Below are 11,462 nucleotides of genomic sequence, written 5' to 3' on the forward strand. Positions count from 1 at the left end.
GGTTCCCATTCCTGGTGCTCTGCTGGATCCTGATAGCCCACCCGTTGTATGCAGAAGTTGGGTAGTCTGCTGTAGAACCAAACGAAACAGGTTGACTGACACACAGCTCTTTTGTTGCTCAACATAAGGGTTGCTTAAGAACAGTATTTTCATAGAATCTCAGGTGTTTTTAATCCCTAATGGTTCCTCAAATGCAGTCCTCTGAGAGTAATGCAGCAGAATTAAAACGATTGTGGAACAAACAAATCGGCATAACCTCCTGTTGGTGCTCCTGTGAAGACAGTTTTTATGGGCTTGTTCCACTTCCGCACAAGTGGGAGTCAGTGGCACGTTAGTTTCAGGCAGATGGTGACACGTCTGCCTTGAGCAATACGGAAAGCTGGAACAAGTCAGAACCGGTTAAAGAGCTCTGTCTTCTCTCTTGATGGTATCAGTGCAGGAACATGACACCTCTGCAGCTCTAAGGCTCGCTCTTCTCTAGCGTTGATACGTCATCCCACCACTGGAAGAAGCAGGAGCATTTACAGCAGTATCCTAGGATCTTGTCAGGGCAAGATGGTTGGGTTTGTTTTTTTTTTTATGTGACAGGAGAAAGGGGCTGTGGCCCCCTAAAAAGGGAGGAAGCCCTCTCTGCACAACTCCCAGAGGAGCCTAAAGGTGTTTCCTGTGTCTTACTGAAGCTTTTTGGGAACTGCTATGGCATGTAGAACAGTGTTCTGTCCCTGAAGGGCTTGGGGAAATCTTTGCTTTATTGCAAAGCCCTGCGGTAGAACAGCCTAAGGAAAAGGAACTGAGCTGGAATATACTACAGCTGTGCATTTTGAAGATAGATTTTGTTTTGCCTTGTTGGTGGATGTTTCTGCAGGGCGCAAGTATCAAGAAGATCTTGCTGGAGCTATTGAAAATGCTGTTTCACAGCTCACTGCTCTGTCCTCTTCTCTGGAGCAAACTTCTCTTATAGTAGAGCTGCTGGAAGATAACTCATATGCCCCTGATGCTTTTGTGTAGAGGTTTGTATCTTGGTGTAAACAGCTGATGAAAGTGATTGCAAAGCCTTGATGTAAATCCAATTCCTTTAAACCCGAGTCTGCCTTGTGGCAGTAACCTTTGCAGATGAGATAATGACCTCCTAAGCTTCTGGATCTGTCTGTTCAGTGATCACAACAGAGATCTGATGATGCTGACACTTGGGACCTTCCCATCTAGCTTACTTAGAAAACAGACTGCTGTAAAAGTGTAAGTACAGGGAGCAGCTCATTTTTGCTGCTTTGTTTGAAGTAGGGACAGAAAATGTAGCAGTAAGTGATTGTAGTTATCTATATACCTTTTTTTTCCCTCCCAGCCAGCAGAAATCATGCCTCCTTATCTAGCTGCTGCCAGTTAAACCTTGTCTTGGTTCTGTGTGGCTGCATGCATGCCTTCTCCAGCTGTGAGTGGGTCTTGGAAGTCAGTCAAGTTGTGAAATTGGGTGCAATTGGTCTAGAAAGAAAGGCCTTCCAGGTCCTTAATGCAGAGCTGTTGATGCGAAGATAATGCGAAGCGGAAAGTCTGTCAGTCAGCAGCGTTTTATATTTTGGTGGCAGGCAGTTTGTTTCCTATGGAATTTAAAAAGTGGGAGTGTGAGAGGAAATATTTGCATAGCAAAGCTTTTGGGTGAAAAGGTTTGCTATGCAAAGGCGATGCTATGCAAAAAGCTTTGCTATGCAAATATATAAATATATAAATTATCCTCTGTCTGAGGATCTCCTACCACGGTGAAGCTCTGGTCAAAGTCAGGCTCACTTGGTTTGGGTATCTGTGTGCATGAAGTCTCCTCACCGTGCAGCTGGTGCCTCCCTGTGGCGGGCTGCTGGGGAACTTTTGTTCGGATGAGGCTAAAGATCCTTGTAAGCAGATGAGCCAAGAAAGTATGTCATGTACCGAGCGCAGTGCTTCCAGTGTACCGGCGAGAGATCTGAAGCGAAGGAAGCTGCTCTTTCAGCTTGTGTGTAGCACTCCTGCATGAACCCACACCTCTGAAGGACCAGCTTTGGTTGTCCCAGAAGCTCTTAATGTCACTGCCGGGATCGTTCCTTTTTGTCCAGCATCTGAGTCTGAGAGGAACGACATTCCCCATGCCCTTTCCCTTCCCTCTTGATGCCCTAAATCCTTACTAGGACTGTTTATTTAATTGCCTTTGTAGCAAGCTCTTCAAGGGTACAAGCTCCCTGGAGTGAACTGGTGAACAGTTAACCTTGTTGTAAAATCTAGCAAAGATGCAGAGGGTAGAGACATTGGCTTTCTGACTGCTGTGTGCCATTGTGATTAAATGGTACTTAGCTGCAGTTGTTTAGGTAACTGCTAGAGGTGTGCTCCTGGTGCAAGACTCTTTAATTGTCCAAATCCTTCCTGAATGTAGCGCTCTGGAGTGGTACAAAGAGCTCAGTTGGCTTTAGCTCTGCTCCTCTCTTTGGTGCTCAGGAATAACTCTGTTCTCTACCTGGAGGAGGATGAGGGATGCTGCTGTTCCACTGTGCCTTTCTTATTGTAATGTTAGAGCAAACACTTTTCTGCAGCTGTAAACGTAAGGCTAATCTCAGAAGGTACTTGTCTCCTTTCCCGCTGCCTTGGCTGCAGTGGGCTCATCTGTGTTGCAGTAAATGCTGGCAACAGTTTTGTGAAACGTGCTTCCAAACAAGCTGCTTTGGGTAGAGAGGTCCAAGTGATCTTGCTTCATTTTCCTTGAGAAAGAAGCAAGAGCATGTTGGATTTGCCAGCCTGCATGATGCCAAGTTCACCTGGCTTTAACCTTTGTTTCTTTGATGGAAGGGGAATCAGTGAGGAGACTGAGATGAAGCCCTTCAGGCCAGCAGCTTGAAAGGTCACCTGTGGGACACTGTTCTGTGGTGTGCCTAGTGCCCGCAGGAATCTCTGCACAGACCTAAGCTCACTGCGTGCTGCCTTCCCACCCACACTGTGGCATGTGGAAGGGCTGGGGACACCTATTCCTGAGCACCAGGCTGTCCTGCTGGCTCACGGGCGAAAGGTCAATCTGTCTGGCCTGTTGTTACGGGTCCAGGCTGTCTGGAGCGGGCAGCCTGGCTGGAAGCCCTTGGCATTGTGTGAAGTACCCAGCTGAAGTGGAAAAAGCGGTTGAGACCATTGCTAACCCCTTTGAGTTTGGAAGAGCAGCTCCTCCTGGCTTCTCTTGCCCTCTTAACAAATTTAGCTGTGACGTGGGTTTCCTGCTTTGTCTTTTTCTTTTATCTTTTCCTTTTCCTTGTCTTTGGCAACCAGGCTGTTGGTGGTGTCTTGTGTGATGGATGAATATAGCACCATGCTACATCCAGGCATGACCCTTCTGGAGGCTTCTTCTGAGCACTTTGTTTTCTTTTTCCAGCTAAGAGACTGCTGTTCCCAAAGATAAGATGCAGCACAGCTGCCTTTCCAGCACTGAATGCTGAATTTGAGCTGCAGGTGGGCCACCTGCTCAACACAAGTGATGTTCGCGAAGCAGAACTTGAGACTTGCCCAGCGTGCAAATCTTTGCTTTGGGATTATTTGGAGCAGAGACCTCAGCTATGCTCTTCATGGATCCGTCTGTCTTAAGATCCTTGGACCTTGGCCTGGAGCCCTTCACTAGCTTTTCTTGACTGAATGGTTGTTATAAAAGCTAAAAATCAGGCTGTCACTGCTAATAGGTGTTGCAATATTATTGCAGGAAGGCAACAACTATCAGAAAAAAAGGAGTGTTAATAGTAAGAAAGTGTTCTTCATGCCTTAGATGAAGGCCCTATCAATTTATAAGTGCTGATCTGTATATAACTGAACATGGCCCCAAACTTTATTGCTGTTTTAAGGGAGAAGTTACCCAAAATCCTTAGTCCGGTGTAATCAATACTCTGTCCACATATGAAGAGTGAAGGCTGAAGGAATGGTAGATGCCCACCTAGGGAAGACCATAATTCTAGTAAACCTGGATATAAGCTGTGATCGGCCAGAGGTTGAATGTCATATGTTAACCTGTATGAAAATACATTGCTTAGCATCAGCAAAAATATCACTTGGGAATATGATTTGGTTGACTTGTCTTGGCATTTGCAGTGACCTCCTTTCATAATATAGATTAGCTTCTTATTGAGTTAGAAGTGCTAGTCAGACTGTGTCATTTCTGGGCTGTGGGTATATTTCAAGACAGCCATATCCATACCCTCGTCTTGAAGAAGGAACGACTCTACCTCATGCATTCCTAACAGATATGTCTAACTTCTCTAGCACTCTTGAGCCTTTATCCCCAGGCAGGCTATGCCATTGTTGTAAAGCTTTCCTCAGTATTGTAGCCACCTATGCTGTGCTTTCACTTGTTTATGTTATAGTGGCATCACAGAGTAAAGCAAGTCCAACAGAGTTTCAGCCAGAGTGTGGATGGCTCTCTACTGAATGAATGACAACGTGCTCTCATCTGCAGTTTAGTTTTGTAAAAACAGATGCACAACTAGATAGCAATAAATTGAGTCAAAGCAGGTCTTTGTCACTTTTGAGCATCTTTCTCAGGGAGAAAAGCAACCATATGCTTTGAGAGAAAAGCTTTGTGGTGATTCTGTACAGCCATTCCCCACTTCAGTTTTGGCCTCAATAGTCCAGGCAAGGAAAAACTCATCGTGGTGGATCCTCTGTAAGTCAGGCTTTCTTCGGGAAAGGTGAGTCAGTGACAGACAGCAACAGGGACATGTGCTTTATGTAACCAAGGCATTATCCAGACCTCAAAATAGCATCTCAGCATCTGCAAATAAAAGGGGATTTGGTGATGAAATTCAGGTGGCTACTGGTTGGTCTCACCCTTGTGGGTCATGATGGGGCAGGAGAGAACAGCCTCTTTTTGTCTGCCGCCTTCATAACAGGAAAAGCAATGTTTGCTAAGTAATCATATCTTAGCAGAAAAACCTGTGTAAGGATTTCCCCTGCCCAGGAAATCTCTCTGTTTAGCACCTACTCTATTTCTGCACACTTTGACTCAGGATTGTGGGCTAGATCGCTTGTGTCTGGTTCAGCTCCTTATGGACAGGAACTGGTGCTGGATGCATGAGAGATGCTGTGCTGCTTATACTGATAACCCTGCCTCACCACAGCTGGCTCTGCATAGAAGAGGCCTGGATATCTATGGAGCCACTCTGAAGGTGACTATACAGCTCGAGGTGGCCAAGAATCACCTGCAGTTACTGGATACCCCAAGGAAATTGGACACATACCTGTTGCAGTTTTTTTTTCTTTTGGAAGTGACAGCTGTCCAGGCTGGAGTGCTCTCTCTTCTCACACATGGTGCGTCCAATTTCCACATTGAGCATGTATTTCAGCCCTCTGACAATCTAGAGAAAGTAGTTTCCTTCTTTAAAGTAAGGGCAGGTGAAAGGGGATGCTAATGTTTTGGCTATAAATCAAGTGCTACGTCTGTGAATTGTGTGTGGTGTCATGGACTGAAGTGGTTTATGTTGAATTAAGGCAGCTGAACGGGATAGAGAGGTATGTGCCATTTATCTTTAGGCAGTCCTGAGGAGGAACAGGGGTCCCATGTCTTGGGTGCTCTGTGGGACAGTCAGTTGGTAAATGGTTTGGGGGGCCACCAGAAGTCTGGGCTCTTCTTACCTGTACCATGGCTTTGTTTATTTGTAACTCCTTAAACAGAAAGAGGTCATTGGAACTGTTGTTGTATCTGTAAACCCCAAAGCGAGCTGCCTTGCGAACACCAGGGTTGTCAGTGCTCATCGGGATAGGGAAGCCAGGTTTCACAGTCGAATGAGGTGGTGGTACATTTGTAGCTGAAACAACACAAAACATGAGTGCAAAACACATCAGGTGCCTGAAATGGTGGGAGCTTCATCCTTTGGGACCAATGTTAAACCTTCTTACTTGTCCAATGAACTTGTGCTTCAGAAAGACTCTGCTCACATCCATGACAAAATAATTTTCCTTTATGTGTTTGAAATGGTGAAACAACCCTGTGGAATGAAGTGACATAAAAAGGCACTGCTAGAAGTGGTAGCAGAGCTCAAGCTGACTTAGAAGAAGCCAGAGGATCATGAATATTATTTAGAACATCTCTGGTACCACTTCCAGCTCACTGAAGGCCCAACTAGTTGAATCTAGTTATCGAGTTAGATCATGTTGCTCAGAGTACAGTATAATTTTGATAATGTATCAGACACTGGCTGGCAGAGCCCTGCTGCTCTTAGTTGGTGTAACAAGCTGAACTTGCAGAACTAAGTCTTTCCCAACCCCTCCCCTGCGTTAATCCCTTGATTGCACCTTGAGGTTTTTATTTTATGGGGATTTAGATAGTGATAAATGAGAGAGGAAGATACCCTCCTTCTACATGCTGATGAAGGAGAGGGTTCTTCAGCTGGGCAGGGAAGGGCCTGGTGCAGAACTTGAGCTAGCTCCCCACTATTGTGCAGAACAGGCTGCTCTGGGTGCTGAAGTGCTCTTGCCCTGACTCAAATGCCATACCTTGTTATCTCAGCCATGAGATGGAGGAGCAAGGAAATGTAGGTGGGGGCACATGGAACCTGTGAGCTCTCAAGCTGAAGCACATCTTTCCACACAGCCCTTATTACTGTGTATTTGTACTTGGTTGTGTAGCTAATTTCCCCATGCCCTATTTGTTTTTTCAATAATTTGAAAAAAGATCAAAGCTTACAGTTGATGTTGTTGCTTCATGCCCTTTTACATTTGCCTTCCTCTCCACTTTCCTGTTTCTGAAAGACAAATGAGAGGAAAAACCCCTCAACCTGCCCAAGGTGCTGTGCAGGGACTGCTGATGCCAAGAGCTGCCTGTGCAGGAGGTGGCCCTTGGAGCTCGTGCTCTGTAAGCAGTGAACCTGCATGGGCACACAAATGTGCACACAGAGATTGCTCTAAATTTACTGTGAAAGTCAAGCTTTTTATCACCTCTAGCTTTTTTTTTTTTTCTTTTTCCACAGCTAAATCTTTGACAAACAGCCAAGCACAGAGCATAGACTGTGCGTTTAAGCTGGTTTGTACTGAGAAACCCAAGTAGAAGGGAGAGACACAACCTGGTGAGGACAACCTGGTGTTCCAGAGTCTATTTTAAAAGAAAAACTTAGCATTACATGCCATCAGCAGCACAGAAGGCTGTAAAAATTCGGATTTCAGATTGCTTATGTATGTTCTAGTTACACTATCACATCCTCCCCCGCAGACAGTAATTGTTGCACCGCCTGGTAACACTGCTCGGGGCTTAAAGTGTTGACCCACAAAGGAAAGACTCAGTTCCACACCCCTCCTTGGCCCAAGGATGTCCAAAGTAATCTCTCTTTCTGGCTGATAACCCAGGTGCCTTAACGACCCACCCACATTGTCTTGCAGGTGGGAGACACTGGCTACGTGTCTGAGAGGAGCAGATGTTCTGCAGGTGGCTTTGTGTCTGGTGTGGAGGTGACAAGCTTTCATGTCCCATGTCGCTGGTCTCTGTTGGGGCTGGGTGTGCAACCTGGCAGTGCTTATTTTTGTCCAGCAGCCCAGAATTCACTTGTAGGTCCCGAGACAGTTCTCTGTGGGCTGATATTTTCCCCCTGCAGCAAGGGTGGGATTCAAGAGTCGCAGAAACTTGTGACCATGCAGCCTAGGACTGAAGGTATTTCTCAGGCGGCACATCTCATCCAGTGCCTAGCTCACGGGTGAGATTTTCCAAAGCATCTGTTTGTCCTCTTGACCTGAACAGGGACTCTGCCTGGGGGGTTAAGATGGTGGGACTACAGGTGGTTCAAAAGGGCCATGCAGCACCTGCCTGAAGTCAAAAAGGAAACTTGGAGCAGAGCAGGGCCTTGGTTTTGGCCTTGCCCATAAGGCCAGCTGTCCTCTTCCTCAGGGATGCTGCACTTTTTCCTCTGCCATCAATACCAACCCGATAGCTTATAGGAACCAGCTTTTTCCCGAGTTCACCTAGGAACTGAGACAGGCTGCCAGGCTGAGAGCAGGTCACTAGCGTGCGCTCTTCTGGCTGCTGTTCAGGACCTTGCTTGAATCTACGCTCTTAGGCCTGCTGGAAAGTCCGATGCGGCAGCGGTAGGAGTGTTGACAGCCGATGCTGTCCCTTTCAATAGGAGGAGATAACCGCAGACTTTTTCAGTCTTCGCACAAGGTCCCTTTGCAGCTTAACAACCCTCAACACCTCTTGAGTCATGGTGACATATTTTTTAGGCGTGGGGTGGCAGGGTGAGGTTGGCTGAAGTCACACTGTGCATATGGGAAGAAAACTGAAATGTGTTACTCAAAGCAAGCGTCAGAGCTTGAAGTGCCCTTGTTCCTGACCCCAGTGCCTGTAGATCCATCAGTGTCACGTGTGGCAAGGCCTCTGAAATACAACATTTCGAAAGGTGGGCTCACAGTCTAGCAGGCTGGACCATGTGTTGCAGACGAGTAGCAGCAGCCAGGTAATAGACTGTGTGTTGTAGGCAGGCAGTAGGCTAGCATATTTTTGCCCCAGCTTTCACCAGGGGCTACCAGGCATTTCACATCTTTCATCCATTGCAACTTGGTGCTGAGAATGACTCATACCAGAGCAAAGTGAGTGTAGTATCTACTGAGTCCTTAGGGGAGAACTTTACACCCTCATTTTCCTCTGGTGACCCAAATTCCTCAAGGCTAGGATTTGTTTTTCTTTATGTTCTTTGATTCTCATTCAAGGTGGGCACTGCATGGTGCACACACACTGGTCGGAAATCACTTGTGCTGTTTGGAGTAGTTTGTACCACTGTATTTCCAAAACTCAGAAAGTCTCTGGCGTGAGGCACCTGTAGTTCTGATTTTCTTCACTGCAACCTTTCACAGAATCATAGAATCATTAAGGTTGGAAAACACCTCTAAGATCATCAAATCCAACCATCAACCTACACCACCCTGACCACTAAACTGTATCCTGAAGTGGCACGTCTACACATTTTTTGAACACCTCCAGGAACGGTGACTCCACCACTTCCCTGGGCAGCCTTTCCAATACTTCACCACTCTTTTCACTAAAGAATTTTTTCCCCCAATATTCAGTCTAAAGCTCTCCTGGTGCAACTTGAGAGTCTTTCCTCTTGTCCTGTCACCAGTTACTTGGGAGAAGAGACCAATACCCACCTCACCAGAACTTCCTTTCAGGTAGTTGTAGAGGGTGATAATGTCTCCCCTGAACCTCATTTTCTCTAGGCTAAACAACCCAAGTTCCCTCAGCTGCTCCCCATAAGACATGCTCTCCAGACCCTTCTCCAGCTTTGTTGCCCTTCTCTGGAGGACCTGCTCCAGCTCCTCCACGTCTTTCTTATACTGTGGTGCCCAAAACTGAATGCAGTACTGAAGGTGGGGCCTCACCAGTGCTGAGTACAGGGACATGACCACTTCCTTGGTCCTGCCAGCAACTTAAAAAGCTCACTGTGTGTAAGGTGATGCCCTCACTACAGGAGCAATACAGAACGGCATTGTGCAGGGCTCTAGGCATGCCAGTAGGGGTGAAACACTTGTCATCCAGGCCTAGGGAGCAGAGGCACTTCATGATTTGGCCAGGCACAGCACTCAGAAGCCTAGAAGATGCGATCTCATGACCTGGGGAAACAGCTCTTCCTGCTCTGCAGGGAGATGCTTAGGGCCAGAGTATTTGTATTTCAGAGCCTATCCTTGCTTCTGTGTTTGGAAATGTAAAGAGAGAGGGGAAAAATCTGGCTCTTCCTTCTGTTGGACAGGAGTAGGGTAGACTCTTTTCTTGCTGAGTTGACAGGCAACTAACTGCCCGTTATTAAGCAAGAGAGGGCTGCTCTTGCAGAGACGAGTTGAATGTTGCATTAAGAGGCTCTCTCTTATGCTTTCCTCATTGAGGAATAATTTGGGGCCCCTGTTCTTGCAGTATGAGAGAGCAATCCTGTGGATGATCTCTCCCAGCCCCTGCAGTGAAGCAAATAGGCAGATTGTAATATGTTACTTTTTTTTTTTTAAATCATGAAGTGTTTTTAAAACCTCCACCCCCTTACTAGAGCAAGGCTAGGCTTTATCTTTACATTTAAGACACAGCAGAGTTCCTGTGTGCATCTGCAGACCCCAAAGGAAACCACAGTCGAAATAAAAAGCTACCAAACACCATCCCTGAGTGCGTCAATACTTTCTGTGTAGGGGAGCCAAAGCAAAACTGAAGAGGAACGAAAACCATCTGAGAGAAGACACTCCTGTCTGCAGCTCCCATTCCAAAGATTTAAGGCCAGCTGCAATCAAGAGACTTTCCTTGCTCAGCAAAGAGCGAAACGGTATGGAGTAATGTTTCATTAAAGTCAGCTAATCGGCACTCAAGTGCCCATCTGTACTTAGCAGTCAAATTTTTACCCACAGTCTTTAGATTTAATAATCAAGGTCATGCAGAGTTTAAACACTGAGAAATAAGTTAAAAGCATAAATTGACTTTTAAAATTCTTGGATGATGTCCCTGCATAACATGGTTCACTACAAGGGAAGAAAGTCTTTTAAGCAGTTGGGTTTTCAGCTGCAGTCTAAACCCCGCAGTGCTGAGCCAGCATGGGCAGCAGTTGGGGACGGGCTGTTACTTGCCAGTGCATTAGAAAGCAGCGCTCACAGGACCTAAAGCACAAGGAAAACCAAATTATTTTCTACTCTTACCACCTGAAGTCCTGGTGAAGCTCCAGAGTGCTAAACAGCAAAGCATAGTGAAGCTGTAGGTGAAGTTCACTGCCATCTCCACCGCTTCAGAAAAAGAGCCCAACAGCGAGAGGAGTGACCTCCCTGCTTCCTGATGGGGAAGATGTGGCTCTTCGGCTCTTATTGGCTGAGAGGAGAGAAAAAAAATCACCCCAAAAGCCCCTGAATCATCGCAGCTGTGATGTGGAGTTTGTCTTCTGCTGATGACTGCGTACCTCAAAGCCCAATCATGAAGCTCTGGCTTGGTGACAGCAGCACCAGTCTTCCATCAGGCAGGGACTTTTGCTTTGTGATCCTCAGGGGCTGTGCAGAAGTGTGGGCAGATATGTGGGATGCAGCAGTGGGAAGTGGTGTAGGGGTGAGAAGAGTAAGAGCCATGGGATTTTTAAGATTCAAGGGGAAATTTAATCCCTAAGAAACAGGCAGTGGGCCCTGGGGATGTGGTTTACGACTTGTTTGTGTGTGTCTGTGTGGGGAGAAGCCTGATGGACAAGATGGGTCTAGTATCTTGCTTCCCCTGACATGGAGATGTTGGATTTGGGTGGAGGAGACAAGGAAGTTTTAGGGGTACCTACCTGAAGGGGCTGTGTGGAGCAAAGCCAGTAGGAAGAGGATTTTGGTTTCAGTGGCAGAGGAGAACGCTATGCTGCACGTTTACACCATGTTAGGCTCCGAGGAGGTGAGGTTTTCAGCACGTGCCCTCCAGAGAGCAAGAGAAACACAGGGAGAGGGGTAGTTTGGCTCTCTGTGGCTTGCAGAGCTTTAGGGTTGGATTCCTCAGG

General features: G+C 46.7%; 1 protein-coding gene across 1 annotated transcript; it reads right to left on the minus strand.

Annotated features, from left to right (window-relative positions):
* Positions 1 to 4,684: 4,684 nt before the first annotated feature.
* Positions 4,685 to 10,717, minus strand: CST7 (cystatin F (leukocystatin)). Its single transcript, XM_009864553.1, has 4 exons — positions 10,642 to 10,717; positions 5,623 to 5,795; positions 5,229 to 5,345; positions 4,685 to 4,762 (listed from the first exon to the last, which is right to left on the minus strand). The coding sequence occupies exons 1-4, from the start codon at positions 10,715 to 10,717 to the stop codon at positions 4,685 to 4,687; spliced, it is 444 nt and encodes a 147-aa protein (XP_009862855.1).
* Between the last annotated feature and the right edge of the window lie 745 nt (positions 10,718 to 11,462).

The sequence above is a fragment of the Apaloderma vittatum genome, unplaced genomic scaffold (genome assembly GCF_000703405.1).
Source record: "Apaloderma vittatum isolate BGI_N311 unplaced genomic scaffold, ASM70340v1 scaffold14582, whole genome shotgun sequence".
NCBI classification, from domain to species: domain Eukaryota; kingdom Metazoa; phylum Chordata; class Aves; order Trogoniformes; family Trogonidae; genus Apaloderma; species Apaloderma vittatum.